The sequence below is a fragment of the Neovison vison genome, chromosome 10 (genome assembly GCF_020171115.1).
Source record: "Neovison vison isolate M4711 chromosome 10, ASM_NN_V1, whole genome shotgun sequence".
In the NCBI taxonomy this organism is placed as follows: Eukaryota; Metazoa; Chordata; class Mammalia; order Carnivora; family Mustelidae; genus Neogale; species Neogale vison.
In genome coordinates, this window is record NC_058100.1 from 57,782,383 (window position 1) to 57,805,761 (window position 23,379).

Genomic DNA, 23,379 nt, shown 5'->3' on the forward strand with positions numbered 1-23,379 from the left:
GCGCTGTCCCTAGACTGACTTGTATGTCCTCCACATTCACCATTATTTACCAAAACTGTTAAAAAAAAAAAAGAAAAGAAAGAAAAGAGGGGCGCCTGCGTGGCTCAGTGGGTTAAGCCTCTGCCTTCGGCTCAGGTCATGATCTCAGGGTCCTGGGATGGAGTCCCACATCGGGTTCTCTGTTCAGCGGGGAGCCTGCTTCCTCCTCTCTCTCTCTGCCTGCCTCTCTGCCTACTTATGAACTCTGTCTGTCAAATAAATAAATAAAATCTTTTAAAAAGAAAAAAGAAAAGAAAACCCACAAAACTCTCCATATGACATTAGGGATGCAGATGGAAACCCATGCAGACAGGAAGTGAGAGGGTCCGCGGTCCTGGAGCTCACACTCCTCCTCACACGCACCCCCGCCCCCCCAACCCGGCTGGAGCCTGGGGCCCAAAGCCTGGCGAGTCAGAGATATCCCACACCGTGCATTCCGCAGGGGTGAGTTATGCCTGGAATGAGAGTATTTCTGCTTCCTCCCTCTACGATTCGGCCTTTATGTTTTCAGCCTTAATCTTATGGCAAGGTAGCTTTTCGCCTGTCATTGCCCTGAAATTTAGTGAACATCAAAGGAAAGGAGGAGATGGAAAAGAAAGGAAAATTGCATCGGTATTGCTTTGCAGTGGCATAATTGTATATCTGTGCCACCCCATTGGTTTTCAACTATTTCAGTCTGTAAACTTCTCTTCCACCACCACTGAGAAAAATCAATCAGTCAGTCACTGGGCCGTGGCTGCGAAATGTGAGAACGCGCAGTTCTCTAATATTAAGGAGAATTGCGCGACTTCCAGTTTAAGGCCTATTTTTTAATGACCACCCGTGTGGGAGACCCCGAGTCACACAGCGCTTGATTGTCTTCTTGCTTTTCCAGAAAACGCTCTTTCCCTCCGAGAGGAGGTGACGTTTGCGGACTTAAGTGTGCGTCCCGCGGGGTTAGCCACAGAGCGCTCCCTTTATTTGGGGAACGGGGAAGGCACGGCCCGTCCCCACCGCCTCCCTACTTAAAGATGACCTCAGACCCCAAGCTCACACTTTCCAAAAATAAAGCGGCACCCGGGCGCTTCACCACACCCGCAAAAACTGGCTCCGAAATGTTTGACCAAATAGTTTGGAAAAAGGAAAATGAGAGCTGTTGTAAGCCAGGTAATTCACGGTAACCATGGCTACGGGGTTTATTAGCACTAATACCAGGATGTGGTCAGATCAGATATAGACGGCAGCAAACACGAATGTGAGTGCTGTCAGTGTGTGCGCCCAGAAATTCTCCAAACTGGAAACTGAGCCCCTAATGACTGTGATTCATAGAGGATAGGGTGGGGGATTCGGGGGTTCGGAGGGTGGAGGGCCCCATCCATCCGAGAAGCTCGGGGTTCTAATTTTAGCTTTAATTCAGCTTTCCAGCACAATCCTCTAACTCTACTACCTTGCATTTCGATCACAATTTTCCCTTCTGGGTGATCTTTCCTGTTGTTCCTTCACAACAATCTTGAGAGATATCTGGGGCAGCGGAATGGCCTCGTTTCTCAGACCAGGAGAGGGCTCAGCCAGCTTGCCCGGTTTGCCCAAGGTCAGAGGGTTGGAGGACAACCAAGCAGGGACTGGAACTGGATCCTCTGACTCTAAACTCCATATTCTCTGTGCTGCACCCCTCTGCCAGCTTTTTGTATTGTGCTCAGGACATTATGATCCTCATTCATCCATCTTGCAGACATCCCAGATCCTTACTGTGTGTCTGATCAGCCAAAGATCAAGATTCTGGAGGCGGCTGGCGGGTTCGGCTTGCCTTTTGATTTTTGTCCTCATTTCTCCTTTTCAAGCCCCTCAGAAGGAGGGCCTTGCTCTCCCCAACATACATTACAGCGCAAAGAATAGGGAACGCGGTCCCTTACTGTCCAGGGTGTTTGTAATCCATGGGCTGCGGGTTTTCAGTGTCTCCAGATACAAGGTAGGGGACGGGACCGGGTGAGCCTGGCAGGGTGGGGACAGGGTGTGGGATGAGGGTTAAGGAGGGAATGCAGGCCCTTCTAAAGCCCCAGCAGACTGCAGGTTGGTGGCCAAATTTGGGGGCTAGCTAAAAATTAATAATTTTACATGAAGTTAGAGGAGGGAAAAAATAACATAGTAAAATAAATAAAAGTGCCTATGGGTTGGAAATAGCTCTTGGACTGTCCATGGGCACTCACAGGGACTTTCTGGGATTTCTGGGATTTTCTGGGATCTGTGACCTCTAGGATTTTCTGCCTCTGGGTTCCTGACACCTGCTGTTATATGTGATACTGTATTTCTTTTCTAACGTTTGTGGCCCTATTAAAACATCAGCTCCTTGAGGTCACAGAATACACCAGAGGGTAACCCTCAGATGTTTGGTGGGTGACGGATGCGGTCAACACCCACATCGTCTGAGAAGAGAGGGTCTGGAGATGGAGCACAGTTTCCTGAGCATGGCCGCTGGGTAACAAACGTAGGGGTCACAGCAGAATCCTCCAACTCAGATCGGACGGCAGTCAAACCTCTTCTGACGTTAGTAGCTCTGCAGCGTCGGGCAAATTACTTAATCTCCAATGGACTCCGTTTCCTCCTCTGTGTGGCGGGATAAAAAAGACCCACCTCCTGAGCTGTTGAACCAGGCCACGTCTGTGAAGCCTTGACACCACGCACAGAGCTGGGGCACTTAGAATGCAACAGATGGTGACTTTTTGATTCGGCAGATTATTCCCTGCGTCTGTGAAAGGTGATAAGACATTTTGCCAACCTTCTGTTTTGAGGCTTTGCCTCCTGAAGTATCTGTGTCAAAAGAGGCCAGTCAAAGAAAACAAGTGAGCATTCTAGCTGAACGGGGAGGAGAAAGTGGATCGTAGCAGACAAAACAAGGTATTACCCCTGAGAAACTAGATCCTGGAGGTCAGAAGGGCTGAAAGAGGGAGACGCAGCTAGAAAGGAACAGAAATTAAGTTAGCAAGAAAGCGGGAGGAAGGCAAACACATCTGCCCTGATTCCTCAGGAGTTGGCTAACTAACTCACTTCTTAAACCAGTTCAGGGAAAAGCTGATCAAAATCTGATTAAAACATGGATACCTGAGTGGCTCGGTCGGTTAAGGGTCTGCCTTCGGCGCAAGTCGTGATCTCAGGGTCCTGGGATGGAGCCCTGAGTTGGGCTCCTTGCCCAGTGGGGAGTCGGTTCTCCCTTTGCCTCTACCCTTCCCCCTTCTCATGCTCTTTCTCTCTCTCTCTCTTGCTCTCTCAAATAAATAAAATCTTTACGGTCCCCGCTGTGTGAAATACACGTAGGTCAGATGCTTGGCGCACGTGATTTCTTTTTGCTCCTAGTGATGCATTCATTCGCCCCTCCATCCACCCCACAAGTACTTCTTGTCGACCCCCCTTAGACAGGACACTGTACCAGGTACTGAGGAGAAAGCAATGAGGTACAGTGGATAAGAACGCCTAACCCTCTGAAAAATGTGCTAATATCTCTGTTTACAGGAGAAAAATTCTAAACTCAGAATGTTTAAGTAAACATTGCCCAGACTCCCCACCAGTGTGAGCAGAAGAGGCAGAGTTCTTCACTGGACGTTTTCTAGTTTAGGGGTAGGAACATCAGGAAATTTCCATATGATCTCAAGGACGTGAACAGGAGGAATTTGTTCACCTGCTAACAGGTTGCAGAGGTGATATTCAGAGCACTGTTGGAATTTTCAGAGAATCAGAGAGATAGCATGTCTTATTCTAAAAGGTGACTGAAAAGGTTAATCATGAGTGTCCAGCATGGACCCTTTGGAAACAGTGTAATTAGGGATGAGAAGAGACCAAAAGAGGGACGAGAAGGAGCAAAGGGAAAGAAAGGGGAAAGCGATTCCAGGCGTTCCATCACAGAAAGCCAGAGAAAGCCCAAATGGAAACCTTTTTAAACTCTTTTCTTTGTTCTTAAATTATTTTCTAATTATTTCCCTGGGATCCTCTTCTAGTAGAGCGAAGATGTCTTCCACCTCCCCTGTATTTCCTGGCATAGCTTAATTAATACTTGATTGATTGAAAGATTGACTCACTTGAACCTGGAGTGAAATGGAGCTTTTTAATTTTCTTTTCTGCTGAACCTGAAATAGAGCATATAGTAATTAGGAAAAGATCCCTTGTTATCAGAAAGTCCCAGCTACAATGGGCTCTTTATAACTGAGCAAAAGGAAGGTAGGTGATAATGTGGGCGTTGATAAAGCACACCCCCCACTCCCTACTGCTTTCAATGATATGGAATTTTCTTGATCATTATTTCCACCTGAAATGAGTGAGTTGGCTGGAGGATGTGGCTGGATCGTGGGCTAAATGACAGGTCATTGTCATCAAAGTCCGGCCACAGATGTGACTGATGGTCATGTTTCTGTGCTTTTCCTGGCCCCAGCTCTCTCTCCCTAATGACCTTGGCTGACTGATCCACATTTTTTCGAGATCTCTTCTCCTTCGGGACCCTCGGGTTAGGTGGCATGACTTCCTTCATTGATCCAACTACAATGCAGACTCTGGACATCCAAATGGAATGAGACAGGTCAGGGCTGTGTTCTCCTGGAGCTCAGCTCCCATGCAGGAAGACAGTCAATACATATGCAAACTGAAGTTACCAGAATATTCTGTTGGAGTGGGAAATGTAAGGGTGGAAAACACTACAAAGGTTAAGATAGGATGATGTGGGAGAGGTGGACTGGAGGCTGAGCTTCTTAGTTAAAAATGCTTCCTGGTAAGGTTCCATTTAGGTGGAAATGCATCTGAGCTGAGCCCTGACTGTTATGAAGTGGTCAAGACCTGAGAGTCAGCGTACCAAAGAGGCACAGAAGGTCCCGAGGGGATGGGCAGTCCTGAAGTCAGATGCATCCAGGACACAGAGAGTGAGAAAGGGGAGCAAGATGAGATTAGATGAAGGAGACACTTATGGGATCTGAGAAGGGTTTGGACTTCACTCTACAGGTCTCAGGAAGCCATAGGGGGAGTGGTGGGGCATGGGGGGGGGTGGGGACAACATTGCCTAGCTTGTGCCGGGAGAAGAGCCCATGGAGAGGGAAACAGAGAAGCAGATACTGGTTGAGAAGGTATCTTGGTAATCCTAGCCTTGGAATGGAGAGGCATGAATGCATTGGGGGTTTATTTTGGAGACAGAGTTTATAGGACCCGCTGATGGGGTGGGGATGGGGGTGAAGCAAAAGGGACCTCCTAATTTCCTGGGGCTGCCATAGCCAAACACAAGCTGGATGGCCTAAAGAGCCAAAATGGATCTGTCTCCCATTTTTCTGGAGGCTAGGAATCTGAAATCAAGGTCAGGTGCTTCTGAAGGCCATGAAGGAAGGATCTGTTCCAGGCCTCTCTCCTTGGTCATCCTCTCCCTCTGTCTCTTTCCATGGTCTTCCCTCTGTGCATGTCTATTTCAACGACCAAATCTCCCTTTCTATGAAAGACATTGGTCATACTAGATTATGGGCCCTCTTCGCTCCAGCACAATCTCATCTGAACTAATCACATCTGCAACAACACTGTGTCCAAGTAAGGTCACATTCTGAGGTACTGGGGGCTAGGGCTTCAACATAAAAATGTGGGGAGAAGTGAGACATTCCACCCTTAACTGGGGGAACCGAGGATACAGTCAGTCTTCTGCTTGTTCTGAGACTGAAAGAAACCATCCCTTCATCAGCTATGAATTAGCACCTACTGAGGGACAGGCATTGAACGAAGGTGTCACATTGAACAGAAGAGTAGGAATCACTGGCATGTAGGATCTTGCAGCTGAGGGCAAGAGAAACAAGTCAGCAAGTCCTGTGTATATTAATGTATGGAGAGAAAATATTCATATAGATGACTTTTTGTACTTTTCTGTATTCTTATCATTTTTCAGAGAAAACACATCATTGTAATACAGTAAGATAAGGACTGTGGAAGGTTAGTGGCTCCGTGAGAGCTCAGAAGAGAAAGAAAACAATGTGGGGAAGCTTGGGTGTAGGGGGCGCTGAGAGTCCCAGAAGACCTCCCAGAGGAGGATGAGGGGCGCGGTTCTCCAGTCCATGGGCCGAGGGAAGAGGGCGAGAAGACATTCCAGGCAGATGGAATGGTGTGTGTCACCGCATGACAAAGGAAGAGAGCAGGAACGTTCTGGAGAATTCTGGAAGATGTCATAGGGGTGGTGGTGGGAGATGAGGCTGGGATGATAGGAGGGACCAGCTCATGAGGGATTTGTCCTCCTTGCTAAGGAGCTGTGATTATCAGGTAAGAGAGGAAGAGCTGAAGAGAGGCTGAGCCAGGGCATGTGACCACTTGCAGACTTCAGAAAGGCGAATTGTAGGAAGGAGGAACCAGGAGCCAGTCCGAGGGCTTGGACAAATATGATCGCAATGGAGACAAAGAAAAGGGCCTCTGTACTTCCCAGACCCCTTTCTTTGCCTCTCCGACCACTCTCTGCCCTCTGTACTCACAGCCAGAGCTGCCCAGCTTAAACCACGCTTCACCTTGGACTCCTGGACCCGGGCTCACAGGCTCCCAGGCCCTGGCCACCTCCTCTCCTAGGGTCGGCCTAGCTCCTTCCCTCTTCAGAGACTTTTCCTGCTGTCCTGACCCCTGGAAGGCCCTCTGCAGACAGCTGGATCCCCGCCTTTCCTCGGACCTCTGTTCAAAGTCATGTCCACACGGGCCAACCAGTTAATTCCTTTAAGCACTAACAACACAGCTCGGTTTATTTGTTTGTGCCCTTGTTTGTTATCTACCTTCGCCCCGTAAGTAGTTTGACCACATCTGTGTCATGCCTGACTGGGCCTGTGGTGTCTAGGACAGGAACAATGCATGCTAGGAGCTCACCAGTCCATTGGCAGAAGGAAAGAAAGAGCGAGGAGAGGAAGGTTGGTGTAGTGTGGGGGTGAGGAAGGAGTGTCCTGCTCTGCCCAGAGGAGGGAGGGCAAAGAGACTGTATCCAAGTCCTCATAATGCTGCTTCTGATGGACCCCTGTATGTATTTTAATTCGGAAACGGTTGCTTTGAAAAAGAATGATAAGTGGAACAATGTAGAAAGAATCGTCTTACTATATAAGAAAACTAGAGAAGGGGCATGGAGAAAATGCTTTTTAAAGGAAACCCATAGAGTCAAAGTCATGACTTCAGAACCATCCCAGTTCTAAAAAGACAAACAAAATCATTATGAGCTCAGGAGCTGAGGGATGCTCCTTCGGACCAGCCTGTTTGTTTGGAGTCAGATAATAAGGGCTCACAGGAAGGGCCAGGCTCAGCTCCGAGAAGCTCTACGTCTACCGTCTACTGACTCAGTTTTCACAACCGCCGACAATTATCAAGTCCACTCAACAGATGAGAAAACTGAGACCCAGGGAGAGAGGGGAAGTGACCTGCCCCGTGTGATGCAATCAGTGAGTAGCAGAGCCGGGATTCCAACACAGGGCATTTGGTCCCAGAGCCAGCACTTGGAAGCACTTGGCTAAACCCCTTTCAGGTCAGAGCTGCAAACTCTCTAGGAGAGTTGTTGGCCTCATTGTGTGTGTGTGTGTTAATCTCTACCAACACTACCTCTTTGCTGCTTGTGTAAGTCAAGGATGGGCTAACTGCTTTAGCAAATAATCCTTGGAATCGGTGGCTTTACCGACCAAAGGCTTATTTCTCACTCACTCCTGTTCACTGTGGTCCAAAGGGGCGCCCTGCTGGCAGTCGTTCACAAACATCTTCTTCTCGGCCCACCCCGGGGGCCTTGAAGTTCTCTGCCGGGTCCTCAGCGTCTGGCCAGCCAGGGAGGGTGGACGAACCTAGAGGATCTTGGGACAGATTTCAGGAGCCAGACTCACGTTCCTGTGGCCAGAACTCGGTCACGTGGCCCTACAAAGATTTAAGAGGACTGATGAGGACAGTCTAGCCTATGCCCATGATGAGGTTAAGGTGGGCATCTTGCCAAGAGCTGCCTCAGTGTTTTATTTTTAAAGACTTTCATAAGGGAGACCTCGGCAGGATGAGGTGCTGGGAGCCAGAAGACATTGGTTCTGGCCCTGACCCCACCAATGGTCAGCTGTGTGACCTCCAGCAAATCACAGCCTCTTTTGGTCCCAGATTCCTTATCAATAAAGTGAGGGTACCCACCGAAAGGACCCATATCTGATTCTTCCCATTCAGAACATCCATATGATAAAGCATGGTTTTCTTATTTTTAATAATCATGGTGCCTTAGTCATTTTTATATTGATGACCTCTGTGTGCCTTTGTTCAAAATTGCAACCATAATTATAACATTGATTCAGAAGGGAAAACCTATCTATTTTCCTCTAATCCTCAATATCTAGTTACACACCATAAATGTATACACTGGAGGGGGGAGAGAGCTTCCAACTTTGCATTGGAACTAGTTACTTGAAACAATTAATTACACCAGGGAAAATACAGGTATCTATTTCCTCATGCCTGGAACCACATTTAAGTTGTAAACACAGTTCTCCACAAGCAGATTATTGCTGTGATCTGACCATTTTTGTACAAAACAGTACTTAAATCTATTAGAGGCATCTGAGCATGGCAGGTTAGCAAGCTGAGAACCGTCAAGAAAATATATATCCAGAACAGCAGAGTTAATGACTGCTGAATGAGAGTCCTCTCCGTGCCCCCACTTCCAGAGCGCCCTGGTTTCTGAAGTACCAGGCATTATTGTACCGCCGGGATTTTCCAAGGACCGCAGGGGCAGGGTTTGGGCAGACGGGGTTGGAGAAGCCTGGGGCTGAACAAGATATTCCGAACCTCCAGGAGAAATGGCAGGAAGTCAGGTAGAGGCTGATGAGATTCTTATCCTAGGAAAAATAAAATATGCCAGACTCAGAGACCCGACCGGGAACCAGGGTTGGAAGAGGAAGAGGGGAGCACAGCCAGGGACATGTCCTCACGGCCCTCTGCCCCAGAGCTCGCCCACCACACCTGTTGGAGAACCCGAGTCAGGCCACTTGTCCCACCCTCCATGCCCACCCTCATCCCTGCTGGCATTTTCCGTGAATAATTGCAACCCTGCCTCCCCCTCTTAGCCCCACCAACCTGACCTCCCTCACCTCCATGACACTGTTCTTTACAGAACACGGATCGATTCTGTCCCCTCATTGCTGAAGCCCTATGGCTCCTACAGGACACACCAGCCACTAACATGGCTTACAAGCCCTGTGGGGGTGGGGCCGCCTGCCCCAGGGGCCTCACGTCACCCCCGTCACCCCCATTCACTGCCACTGCGTTCAGTCACACTATCCTTCACATCCTTTTCAGAAGAAGCAGTGGGTCCCACCGTTCATCTGAGAAAAGGCACAAAACACATATTTCCCTGTGTTTCTAGAATTTTTGAGGGACACTTCATAACGTATTAACCACTGAACTCATTGTTTCCGCTTTAGAGGCAATTCACTGAAAAGGTGAGCACTGAAGAAAAACCTAGCGTACCTAGCATGTTGCCTGAAAATGCTTTAGATATGTTTATTCTGTGTTTTGAGACTTCTCAGATACCCTGTCCATGTCTTTGTACTGACCACGTTTTTGTAATTCAGATCTCAGTGAGGCCGTCCCCACTCAGAGCCCGCCCCTACCACCGTGGTGGGCATTACCCCATCACTCAGTAACATCACGGGCTTCTCCTCTGGTCGTGCTTTCCATATTATACTTTCACACGTGTCTGTGGGATTCTCTGATGAGTCTTCTTCCCACACTAGTCTTGGAGCACCAAAAAGGACTGGGACCTGGTCTGCTTGTTCTGGATACCCAGGACCTGGCACGGTTCCCAGCCTCTCAGAGGTGCTCCATAAGGAGTCATTGAAGGAAGGACTGAACAGACACCTGTCCTGATTAGAATTTCCTTTTCATTTCTTTCCTGTGACTCTGCTCCAGGCCGAACTGCTTACTCATTCCCCTGGGCTGTTCTCATGTCCCTTCACGCAGAGTCTAGAATTACAGCCACAGACCCTCAGACCAGCCATAAGCAGCAAGGTTACCCGTGAAGTTCTTTTCATTTAAATGGGCTGGGGGGGGCCCATGATTTCTTGGTGGTAAGGACTGGCCTTGGAGGTAAGGGAGGGGGAAAAGAAAGCTCAAGGCTAGAATTAGTCCATTGTCATCTGGAGATAACCCACTGTTTCTTTGATTGTTTTATAGTATTTTACACTTTACAAAATGCATTAACTATATTGAGCTCTTTTAATCCTCACAGCATCATTAAGACGAAACTCATTAACTTCATTTCGGAGCTGAGGTTCGGTAACTCACCAAGGTTACACAGATGGGCTCAAGGCTCAAACCCAGGTCTTCTGGCTCTAGGATCATTATGACCAATCAACACCTTACATACAGACAGACTGAAGCCTCTTGGAAGAAAGAATGAATGAATGACTTTCTTCCCGGAGAGATACCACAGAGGATGTAAAGAAAGTCATTTCTGGTTATACAGAAAATGAACATAATGTTCCTTCTCCCCTCTCTCCTCCCACCTGCCCCCCAATCAATTTGGTTGGCTCCTATTTTTGGTTTTGGAGGAAGAGACTAATTATCTTTCAAACAGTGTCAGCAATACTTGAGATCCAGCAAAACGATGGGGTCTCCCAGAGAGCATTCCCAAGACCCAAAGTGTGGCTCCTTTTGCAAAACAGTCTGTGGAAGTTCTAACTTTTAATTCATACCACCAAGGAGATATTTGATTGTTTCCTGGAAATGCTCACAATGCGAGACTCATAAATACTAATGAAACGGTATAGATTAGCAGAGCTCAGCGAGTAACCTGGGGGGCCTGAAAGAATTCTTAGATTAAAAAAAATATAAAGAATACCTTCCTAATTGAATTTTCCCCAGACTGGGCTCCCAGATGTTAATGAATGCTCTCCTTGGCTATATGGAGAGTAGACTCAGATGAGTACCTTCAGGAATCCAAAAGTGAATTATCGACTTAGCTTTCGCTTGAAAAGAAATCTATTTACTCAAAGGCTATTTTGGAGTGCCATGGGATAGACGAGTTTGAGACAAAGGTTGGGAGGGGTAGGAGGGCCTGGGACACTGAGTTAAACACGTAATTCAAATGCTTGCTTCTATTTCGGCCAACTAAGCAACCTGAGTTGAAATTTGCTTAGTATATTTGTTTTTTACAGCATGATCGCTCAATAGTAATAACTCTCCTGGAAGAGGCTCTATGTCCTCGTCCCTCATCACTGAATCCTAACACCTGACACAGGGCATGGCACATGTTAGGTGCTTAATAACTGTTAGTTTAATGCATGAAGAGCTCTCTTACTACATTTTCCAGAGCTGTTCTCACCCCTGTTCTCTCTTCTTGAAGGGCATCCTCCTAGTACAAAGCCCCCAGATAAACACATAATCCTATGGAGGCCCTCTCTACCCTGGCCACAGCCTACAGTCCTCCTCTTTCCCACCCTGAGCCCCAGGCTCACCAGGCACCCTGCTCTCCTGCCATGTCCTAGAAGTTTCTCTGCCTAGAATCTGTGCCCATTCTTTTACCCATGTTTCTCTGCCAACGTTCTGCTCCTCTTTCCAGGCCCTCTTCAGATGGCTTTGCCTTCATGAAAACTGCCTTGATATTCTCCAAGGGCTCAAAACCTTTCCTCTCTCTCCCTGGCCAGACCCAAAAGTGGGCCCCTGATGCGTGACTTCTCCCTGCAGGGACCGGTGTGGTATCTGGCAAGAAGAGTTTGTCCATGAATGTGGTGGTGGTAGTGTCTAATCGGAGTCATAGAAAGGCAGTCCAAGGAGACTTTGGTCCCGGGAACATATACGTGCAGATCAAATTAGGGAGAAGTACCCAGAGCATTCCCTCAATAGGGCAGGACCATCCTTCCAGATGGGCCAGAAAACTCTGGGGCTAAACGAGGACTGGAGTAAAAGCTAAGGTGATGGCAAAGCAAGAAGGAAAAGCCAGAGAGACGAGTGGGTGGGAAGGAGAAGGCAGCGGAGTGACCTTGATGGCGGGTTTGAGGATGTCCAAGAGTGTTTTCTCAACAAAGAGGCTGTGGGCTTGAGGGTGTGTGGGCAGATCCGTGGCCTGTGATGTTCCCAGGGCCTCCAAGGGGCTTGGCAGAGCCTTGGGCAAGGGGATGTGACTGCTCAGAACGCTCTTCTTTGTCGCATGTTGAGTTTAAGTTCAGGCAGTCAGAGGCTTCCTATAAACCTCCACTTGAGCAGGCCTGGATCTTTATTGTGTGTCTCTTCGTGCCTTTGTGAAGTAGGTAACAATGCAAGTAAATCATTCTGCGGCCTTTTTCCACAACGCACTGGGATAAACATCGAAGTCAATCTGGGGCCACACGTCGTAAGCGTCTCTAAATCCTGGGCTACTTGCCAAAACGGGTTAATTCCACACAAAGGAGTAGGCGGCTCAGAGCAACTCCTGTGAGAGGCTCACCCTTCGGGGACCTGGAATCAAGTTTTCCGGAATCTGTAAGGTCAGCTCTGCCAGGCACTTGCCGTGTGACCTGTGCCTTGCGGGCTCCCCTATAAGATGAGGGAAATAACCGTACCTGCTTCATTAGGTTGTGATGACATGAACGGAGTCAGTTGGTGGGAAGTGCCTAGAACGGTGACAGGCATCTCAGGGCCGTCCCATGGTGCTACTTCTTTTTCACGGACCAGATGGCACGGGAGTAGGTACCAATGTATACAATTGAATAATTTGTATAAATAACGTCCTAAGGGTGTGAGTCCACATGCCAGAAGACTAGGACTGAGTTCAGATGGACTTTGGAAGAACACACGGGTACATGGGACACATATTGAGTACTCCAAGGAATCAGACATCTGAGGACAACCCCCAAGGATAACCCCGTACCCAAGAGGGGCTACTCATCTGTATCCCAGTGCAGCACAACAGAAGGAAGTCTGGACTTCATGCTGACTGTGAACCCAGGTCCCCCAGCCCTTTTCTCCATAGACAATGCACCATCCTGTTGCTCTCTTTAAAAATATAATTCATATGGAAATGACTGGAAAAGTATCAATTAAAATACAAATATAAAGTAATATCATCATCCCGAACTCTGGGTGTTCATTGCATCTCTCTGTGGCCTCAGACATGTCGTCTCCCCCACACTGGGCCTCAGATTCTTAATCTTTAAGTGAGAGTTTTGGTTGGGATGATCCGTACGGTCTCCAGCCTGAAAATTGATGAATCTTTGATCTTTGGGTGCCAGGCCATGTCTGTACCGGAAGGTGTCATGGATTTCCTTGAAACATGCTGCCCTCCCAAGTCTTTAGACGTGGGAACCTGTGGATTCCAGAAGCAAAGGAGCCTTTAAGACCTCATACTCGAGAGCTGAGGCCTGAGATAGATGTAGAGAGGTGACAGGTACCAGTAGAAGAAGGGTCCCTCTGTACAAGCAACCAGAACAGCCCTGGCTGTAAGTTGAGCTCAGGAGGGCAGCTGGGACCCCATCCCAGTTTCCAAACACCATAGCTGAGCAGCCCATAAAACTCCCTATCCACTGAAAAGAACAGGACCAGGCAGAGAAGGAGACTGGGGAATGTTTGGTTGAGGCACAGAAAGCAGAGATGAGTGTGATGAGAGAGAAGAAGATAGAAACCGAGGGAACCAGCAAAGGGTCTCCCTCTGCACAGCTCAGCGAGTCCTCCTTGGGCACAGGAGTGGGATGTAAGGAGGGAGGACACAGAGCAGAGAAGAGAGCGTGAAGGCAGGGGGCAGACAGGACAAGGACCACTGACCTCTTCGCTGGGGGGAGGTCCAAGCCCCTTATGACAGGCGGCAAGATTTAGACGTTTCCCCTTGTGCTTAAGCTTCAGTAGCTATTGAAAATGGCAAGTTGTATTCAGAGAAAGTCACACGCAGCTGTGAGGAGTGTGTGTTCAGCACCTATCCGGTGAGCTGCAGGGAGAGGAGATGGGAACTGCTCTGGGAGAGGCACGGACCCCTGCCCAGAACACGAACTCTGCACGTGGTTCATTTATCCAACAAATGCTGAGCAGCCACCATGTGCCAGGCCTGGTACACTACTAATTCTTGTACACGAAGTCCTGTATAGTGTGTATATGAATTAGTTAGTAGTGAAATGCATGCATTTATTTTGTTTATTGGGTTTCAACACCTCTTCCGTGAACTCTGGAAATCTCCCAAGTCCCTCCCTTCTCCTATGCCTAAAAAATATGATGTTGTTAGAAATCATAGACATTTCCCGCTGCATTTCTCCTGATTTATGTGTTTTGCTCTCTTCAGCTGCTGGTGTTGGTATGCCCAAACCCAAAGCTGGAAGAGGAATAAGTGACAAGTGGACAAGGCTGCCTCCTCTTGAGCCCAGGACTTGCTAGCGAGCTGAGAGCTTCCGCTGGCCCCAGTCTAGCCAAGCACCATGGAGAAAATCAGCTCCTTCTTCAACATCATTTGGGACACCATCTTGACCAAACACCAAGAGGGCCTCTTCAACACCATATGCCTGGGCATCCTTCTGGGGCTGCCATTGCTCGTGGTCATCACATTCCTCTTCATCTGTTGTCATTGCTGCTGGAGCCGGTCAGGCAAGAATGGCCAACCGCCAGACCGAAACAAGGGGAAAAAGAGGAAGAAGAAGAAGAAGAAGGCTGAAGAAGACCTCTGGATCTCTGCGCAGCCCAAGCTTCTCCAGATGGAAAAGAGGCCATCACTGCCTGTCTAGTTAGGCAGGAAGCAGAGGCGTCTCCCTCGGGGACCAAGCCACCGGCTAACTACCACAGGCTAGAGAGCCCTGATGTGAGGCTCTCATGTCCACAGAGGAACTAACCAAGGGACAAAGCTGAGGCTGAGTGCCCCCACGGAGGACAGCCCGGGAAGAACTCTAGACAATCCTTGGGTACTGTCAAGGCAGCTACGTGTCTAATAGCAATGCTCGTTGCCACTGACTCAGGCATGCCTTCCACCTGTCTCCAGCAAGCTCCAGATGCTAAAGCACAAAGAATGTCCAGACATTTTGACGTGTCTCTGAAATGCGCACACATGCACACACATACACACATGCACGCACATTCCGGCAACGGGTACCTGGGCTAATGTATTCTGTTCATCAAATGGTCATAGAATATCTACTTGGTGCAAATACATTATCTGCTCTCCCAGAAATGTCTCATGGGAAGGCCCAGCCAGATTCTAGCACACGTGCACAATTATATAACCAGGAAGGTACCTCTGCACTGCCTACCCGTCTACCACTCAGGTCAGAGATATGTGCTTTCCTGTTCTTGTCCCTACATAACCTTTTACTGGAAATCCCTATCTTCGGACATTCCAGCAACCTGGTACAGTTCCCATCCCTGTATATTGATACAGACACGCCCAGTTCCCATGTTTCCCATCTGGGAGGCAAAGTTCAAAGTGAGAAGGATCTAAATTCATTGAAAGCTCCATCTTGCAACCCATGACAAGGTTCCCATTTCCTTGTTGGGCATCTGATGTTGTCTAAGACCTCTCTTTGAGATGCTACCCCCAGAACCACTCAGCAAGCTACCCTTCTCCAAGCACCAACAAACAGCTCTTGGTAGTGACTTTTAGAATCCTCTGGAAACCAGGCATACTCCACCCACTTCAGTGAACTCCAGCGGTGGACCTGGGCAGTGTCTTTTTTACAGATGGGGAAGGAATGCTCCACCTGAGTTAGGGATCTCCTGTGTAACCAAAGCAGGGAAGAAATTAAGACAATTTCTGGTGCAGTCTCCCAGAAGGCACACTGCAATCATGTTTGTAAAGTTGTAATGGATGCGTGGTATGCTGCCAAAGGGATACGGAAGTTACAGAGTGTCACTGAAGGTAGAATGAAGCTGTGTCAAGGTTTATGCTTATTTATCTCGAAGCTCAGGCATGTGCCTTGCACACAGTAGGTACTTAGAACTGTCTGTGGTTGCTGTTGGATATGCAATGATGTTAAGGGTAAACGCATAATGCCTTACCAATCCCCCCAAGTGACCTTCTTTTCTGAGCCCACTAATTGCTGCAAAGGATGGGAGGTGGGCATTGAATGCTCCCCAGAGGCCGCCTACAGAACCAACAGCCAGGTTGACGTGGGTGCCCTGAGCCCCATGATGACAGGTAGACGAGGTCCACAGGGAGTAGCGGGCTGAGGTTGGGAGGCCGAGTTAATTCACTCATAGGACAAACTGGTTGGTATTTTGATTGTACTGTGACCATATTACAAAGGCAGAGACTTCCCAAATTGGGAGCAGGTTGTGCTCTGAAAGGTCACTTGCAAATCTGCTGGGTAGCTCTCTTGAAATATTTCCCCACGAAGGCTGTTCTGCTTGACAGTAAAATTGCAATTTAATGAACAATGTTAGCTAAACTTCGATAGCTGTTCTGCAAGATTGGGTTCGTGGACAAATGTGTGCTCTTGGCTCCCTGGGGCTCCCCGGTGCTCACGTGCCCTCCAGATAGACTCCAGGCCAGAGGAGGGCAGGTGTCTGGTGGTGACCGCTGCACCAAGGTCTTCTAACAAGCGACCCTGTGAGTCATAATTCTGGCCCTCATGTGTTTTAGAACCAGTCACATCCACCTTCCAGCACCAAGGGGTCCCAAATGCCCTGACTTCTTAACCCCTTTGAGCAGAGAAAGAAGCACTCTCTACTTCTCTGTCCACTTGTACATGGGCAGCCTGTCAGGGAGCATCTAGCCGTCCCCTTCCCATCATCCCTTACCAAATGCCTGTGCCTCCCCATGCCGGCCACTGCCCACTGGGAGCAGCTGCCCTCCCTGCCTCCAACTCTCAAGCCCCATAAGATGGATGAGTTGGGGGAGATGCAGCACTGATGGCCAAGGCTGTGTGTCAGATGTGATCTAGGAGAGAGGATCGCTCCGATCGGAGGACCACACAAGGAACATGGTTGCCATGGCAACTAGCTGCTAGTTTGAATTAAGACGGCAGTCGGTTGTCATTGCCTTGACAAGGCCTCTGTCTCCAGGTGCAGTGCCCTGCTGTTTCCTAATCAAATGGATTTGAACTACCTCCAGGCGCGAAACACCCAGAAACCGTCCTCTGTTGCTTCCATAGCCTCGGACTCAGGAGACTCAGATGCTGCTGAACGAGGCTTAGGTTTTCTCCTCCCCAGTCTCTCCTGACAACCTCCACCAGGGACCCTCCAACAACACCCGGGGTACCCTAGGCCCCCAAACTTCTTTTGAATGCATGGGTCCATGCAAGGAACCCAAAGCAGTCATCGGAGCCATTCCCCATTCTTCCCGCCCATCTTCGTCGTTCTCTCCTGTGTTTTCTTCTTCTCTCATTCCTGCTTCTCCCAGCACCCCCATCCCAGGTCCAGCCCTTTCTTTATTCCTCCTCACATTTACTCCTTCTCCCCAGCCTCTTCCCCAGAGCTGCCACTGGCAGCCAGGGGCACCTTGGGACCAGAGCCTGCTTGGCCCATCTCAAAGACTTTAAGCTAATGGAGGCAAAAAGCATGATAAAGAAGAGGCTTCCTAAACCACCACGGGCTCGGGGATCGGAACAGCTCCAGCCAAACTTGGCCACCACCATCAGAGATGGTCTTCTCCCCCACTGCTCAATGTATTTGCTTTTTTATTTCTTGGGGGGAAGGGATGGGGGAGGGGAAAATGTAGAAAAAGGGTAGTCACCTTTTCAAGAAGAGTATAAATGGTCCAAGCTGTATAGTATTTGTCAGTATTTTTTTTTTCCGGAAAATTCAAAAACATGCAAAAGAAAAATTTATTTAAATAAAAGACTTTGAAAATAAAAAGCTATGCCTGGCATCCTTACCGTTGGCATCAGTTACTTTCTTGACATCAGATACTGCCCTCTCCCAGACATCACTCCGAAATGACAGACGCAGCGACTCCCACTAGGACACAGAAGACCCGGCTGTCCCAGGATTCCTGACAAAGGACAAAGGACCAGGACTAGGCTCTCGCCCCACTGCCTGCAGGGCAGACACTTTGGAGACCAGGCACCTGAGAGGTGCCAACTGTGGGAAAAACACTGATGCTGCCTGGCAACTCTTAGCATTGCCTTCAATGAGGTCAATCAATGTCTTCTTAAAGGAGAGAGAGGAAAATAGCAAAAACTAAGTAAAAAATCAACCTCTAAGTTAAACCCAGTGTTGGGAAAGGGAGCGCTCCAAAGTGTCTATTGTAGCTGCTGAGGAGATAGTACATGCTGAAGTAGACACACAGATAGAGACATAGATACATACATATGTTCATAGGTACTTAGATAGGTACTTAGATACACACATACACACATAGCTAGCCAACCAGCCAGGAAGACACACACACACCAAAGTATAAACGCCCATTTCTTTTTCAAGTAGACCACCCCTTTGCACTGGTTGTGAAATGGAATGCTCCAGAGTCCTCCCTCGAGGATACCAAGCCAGCCATTAAGCAGAAGCCCTCCAGACCAGTGCTGTCCAGTAGAAGTAGAGAAGATGGGAATGTCCTCTATCTACACTGTCCAATATGGTAGCATTTGCCACTGTCCAATACGGTAGTTATTTAAATTAATTAAAATTAAATTAAATTAACCATCTAGTAGGTGAGGTATAACCACCACAGTACAAGCGCTCAATGGCTATGTGCGGCTGCCAGCTGCTGATCGCTTGGTGGGGATGAGGCTGGCAGAGTCAAACAGGCTGATAAAACTCTGTTTACTGCATTTCAACGAGGGCCTAGGAAGATGGGCCTACGGCACCGGCTCCCCCTTGCTTTCTTTCCCCCGGGCAGGCTGACATTTCCGTAGAGGTAGTTGATTCCTGGGCTCCCTTCCTCATTGCCGCACACTCACGGCAGCCCAAGGAGAGTCTTCGTCCAGCCCTCTGTTCTTTCCTCCAGGACTTCCAAACTTTCCAGTACAGAGCAGGGACTGTTGTCCAGAAACCAGCAGGAAGCAGCTGCTACACACCTGAGGGGACACCAGGGCTAAAGGCCACCAGCCCCACCCGCCCAGGCTTAGCCCTGCCCTCAGCGTTGGGCATGTGGATCTGGACAAGGCTTTGAGCATTCTCAACTCACCAGAACCTCTGCGCTGGCCCCTTGTCCTTTGATTTTACTATTTCTCCCCAAATTCAAAGTCACAGGATTACATGGACTAAGGAAAAAAAGAGTTCCTTCAATATAGCTGTCTGTCCCCATCATGGGTTCAAAGGGATGTTTTCAGAAACCTGTGATCCTTCATTGGGGAATGGCCATGTATGCGTGTATCTAACTCCCTCTTTGAGATGACTTACTCTGTTAGCATTTTGGGTTCTTTAGCAGATGCCAGCAACACAGAGTGTTTCTGGAGAGGCTCACAGCCCAGCTGGGGAGACAGGCAATCTAATAGACCATTACAGCCCAATGTGGTCACTGCTTCCACATTAGGCTAGGACTCAGGACTAAAGGTGTCCTGAATCTGATGCTGACTCCACCGTCCCCTGGTTATGGAATTTGGGCCCTGACTCCACCGTCCCCTGGTTATGGAATTTGGGCCATGACTTAATCTCTGTAAATTCAGAGTTAATGATAGTCCTCTCTCAAAGGGACAGGGACAAAGCAGCAAATAAGATAAAGCATATAAAGCGTTCGACACAGAGCTCTGGAAACGTCAGCGGTTGTAATTAAGGGTAGAAGGAAGATAATGAGAGAGTTGTATCCTTGAAGCCAAAGGAGAAGAAACTTTTAAGAAAAAAGTGAGTCCATAGAGTCAAATGATACAGACAGATCAAAGGACATAGGGGTTGAAATTAATGTGCATTTTTCTACTCCTCTTGGCGTGATAGGGTCCCTAATTTCACCACACACTGCACAGTGTACAGTAATACAGATACTCCCAGTTTGCAATATGCCATGGGTAGGGTTCCCGCTCACCCTGGTCTCGGCCCCCTTCTGCGAGCAACCAAGCCACCCTGTGTGACAGTGCTCCCTGTGGCCAGATTGAGAAATACTTCGGGTCAACATCTTTCCACTTCCTGTGGTTTCCCTTAGAACATCCTTCCAGCTCCACCGCTGGGCTTCAAACTAAATGGGCTAAAGACTTCCGGGTTTTATGGGATGTTCACAGATCCATCAGGATCAAGACTGCCATGCTCCCCTGACAGATGAGGGATTTTCATAACCCTGAGTTTTAATTGTCCTTACACATTTTTGGTGAGGTATTTCTAGTGTACATCATTGCCTCCAGGAAAATATCCCTAACCACGCAAGTCCTTCCAAGAGGATCGCAAAACCAGACCATGCTATGCTCCGTGTGTTCCTGTCCTTCCGTGCTCCCCTCCCAGCCCATCCTCATTAGAAGCAGCCTTTGTGAGGCCTGAAAAGTAACTCTCTTACTCACTGCCTTATTTCCAATGACTAGAACAGAGCTTTGTGCATACCATATGCTAAATAATGTATTGATGAGGCGGGGGAAAAGAAGAGTAAAGGGATCACTGGGGTGTTTCTTACACGTGCAGATTCTACATCCCTCTGCCCTTTGGATAGATTTACTAAGTCTATAGTGGGTCCAGACCACCTGCTCTTCTAACAAGCACTGGTAATTGCCAGTGATCCCTGAACCACACCTTGAGAAATATTATCTACTCAGAAAACAACAGCAAAAAAAAAAAAAAAAAATCTTATGGTCAAATACATTTACAAAATACTACATAACTACATGACTTCCCCTCTTCACCCCATGGGATCTGTGGGTGCCTCATATTATCTGTCATGCCTCATACTAAATGTTCTAATGGGTACTATAGTAAAGAAACTAGCATAACTCTCCTTAACTCAGAGTTTTCCCAGCTTTTTTGGCCAGGAAAACTCTTTTTGTAGCAGACCTGGATGGGGCGAGGGTCCCGAGGAACACTATTGGGGACACGCTGCCATGTAGAGCTCCTGTACTGCTCAATTCATATCATCTCCCAGAAACCCCTGCCTGATTCTTTCTCACCCTGCCTTTTCTCTTCCTTCCATCTGTGATCTGTGAAGATCCCATTGTTGGCTATCCATGGCACATACATCTTAGAGCTGGCTAGAGGTACACCGTTATCAAAGAAGAGAGAAGATTCAAACATTTCGGTTGCAGTTACAAGCACTAAAATCCAAGCCCTCTTACCATTCCCGGGTGCTATGTGTTACATAAGAGTGTTTTCAGGATCTTATTTGATTCTTACAGGGAGAACATCAGGGACTGAGGTCATTCCTGTTTTATAAGTGAAGAACATGAGGTCTAGAGAAGATGGCAACTCGCCTAGACCTGGAATGGAAACCGAAGTCTCCAGGATCCTATCCTAGTGCCCCTTCCACACACGCCAGGCACCGTGACCCAGGCTCGTCTGCGGATTTGGGCTCCTCAAAGACCATTGGCTTGCCGTACCTCCTTTGAGTTGGAAAACTTTGGAATGCACTCAAGGGCTCAGTCCATAAGCCTTCAGAGTACTCAGAGGTCTCCTTCGGGTGGTCCATAGCAAGCCTCACCCGCCTCCTTCTCTGGTCCAATTAAACGTAATTTTCTTCACTTACCCAAGTAAAGAACCATTGCCATCCCATTTTGCTTTCTTCCTTTATTTAAATTACAATACTGCAATACCATCGTTTTCTGTTTCTGTCATTAAACGTGCACTGCAATTTATCGGCATTATAGAATAAACAAGCATGTTTGGCTCAGGTCATGATCCCAGGGTCCTGGGATCGAGCCCCACATAGGGCTCTCTGCTCAGCGGGCAGCCTGCTCCCCATTCCCCCGACTGCCTCTTTGCCTGCTTGTCATCTCTGTCTGTCAAATAAATAAAAAAAAAAGAATAAACAGGCATGTATGGGCTAACCTGGGAAGCTAACTTCCTTATAGAACATTGGAAGTGGAATTCTACCCATTCCCCATTTCCCCCATAGAAACAACCAACAGAAAGACTTTGGGAAGTGGATACATTTACACATTAGGAGCTGCCTAAAATCTCTTCCGAGGGTGCCCCTTTCACCTCTCATCAGGCCAGGGGACCCATCTCCTGTCTCAGCACCAGTCCAGGAGTTCTGCTGGGGGGATTAGAGTCCAGATTTCACTAGCCAACCTCTTCAAGGTATTTCCCAGTTTCCTGATTTGTGCATTAGTCCAGCAGCAACGTTACCTGCACCATCACCAAGCATGGGCTGGACGCTGGGCCGTCGCCCCTAAGCTGATTCTCCAGGCCATGTTACTCAGGAAGGAAGAAAAGTGAGGACCCCCAGAACGCCTCTTTATAGAGGATTGGAAGGTGGCCTTGAAGGGAGATGCTCCTAATGGGACAACACTGCCATCTCCTGGCCTGTGTGGATACAGCATGTCTACTTCGGGGGTGTGTCCTTTGTGAGCAGAAACTCCTTCCTGATCCTCTTCACTGCTCTGGTGGACAGCTTAAGGGAATGATTTGGAAATTTTGTTAGCAGAGGACCTGCCCCAGCAAACGACTATGTTTTGCCGAGAGCTTTTCATTCCTTGTGCTTGTTTTTCCTCCTGCCTGGCTGTAGGTCCGTTCGCAGGTCTCCCCTCCGCGGCTCCTCTCTTCTTACACCACACCTGGTGCTTGTGCTTCCTGACATCCCCGTGCTCACAATCCCTTGAGTCATTCTTAGTGTTTCTCCCTGGCTCATCCGGCGTGTTATGGCTTTAATGATCCTTGAATCCCTACAAATTCTCAGCTGAAAAGCTCAGAGCTTGTGATGTCATGAGATAAACATAAACTCTGGGGCCCGATTCCCAGAGGACCTGCTGTCAGAAACAACCAGCTCTAAACCGTGCCATGAAAGGAGCCCTCCCTTTACCACCCAGGCCCCTCAGTGCCTGCTGATCCCTCCTCCTAAAAATCTCTTTAATCAGTGCCTTCTCCCCTTTCCCACCATTTCTGCCACAGACCCAAGAGCCATGGTCTACGGCAAGAGCCCTTAACCTGCTTGGGCATCCCCACCCTCTCCCCAAAACTCTCCTGAGCAGCTTCCCATCATTCTCTATCCTGCCACCAGACGGAGATTTCCAAAAAGCCATCCTGACCACCAGCGCGACTGCAGCATTCAACACCCACGAATGCCCTGTGCTGCCCAGCTCGTTCGTCCCGGCAGAGGTCCTCAGGGCCCGTGGCATGATGGCTTTGGAAACCCTGGAGGCACAGGGCTCAGCTGAGACCCCTTGAGACAGAGTCCCTGGAGGAGAAGCAGGTTCCATATACCTACAGCCGAGCTGATTCGGATGCACGGTGCAAGCAGAGAGTGGCCCCTGCCCAGCTCTCCGGCATGGCGTCCCACCAAGCACTCCTCAACCCACAACCCACCAAGAAACCACGTTCCTTCCTCATGCACACCACCCTCCACACTTTCCCATCCTTGCCATCACGTTCCCTTCCCCCGAGGTGCCCTGCCTCCCAGACAAAAGCAGACTCTTC

At 48.6% G+C, this 23,379-nt stretch overlaps 1 protein-coding gene across 2 annotated transcripts in view; it reads left to right on the forward strand.

Moving 5' to 3' along the window:
* The window catches only part of KIAA0040 (KIAA0040 ortholog), a 33,882-nt gene extending 16,143 nt beyond the window's left edge, over positions 1–17,739 (forward strand). Inside the window, exons 1-2 of one of the 2 annotated variants that reach the window (XM_044267362.1) lie at positions 467–483; positions 14,255–17,739. In XM_044267362.1, coding sequence (XP_044123297.1) covers positions 14,388–14,690 — 303 coding nt within the window. In that variant the 5' untranslated portion in view covers positions 467–483; positions 14,255–14,387 and the 3' untranslated portion in view covers positions 14,691–17,739. Of the gene's footprint in view, positions 1–466; positions 484–14,254 lie in introns of those variants that run through there. The other variant, XM_044267361.1, reaches the window with a different exon arrangement.
* Positions 17,740–23,379: the final 5,640 nt, after the last annotated feature.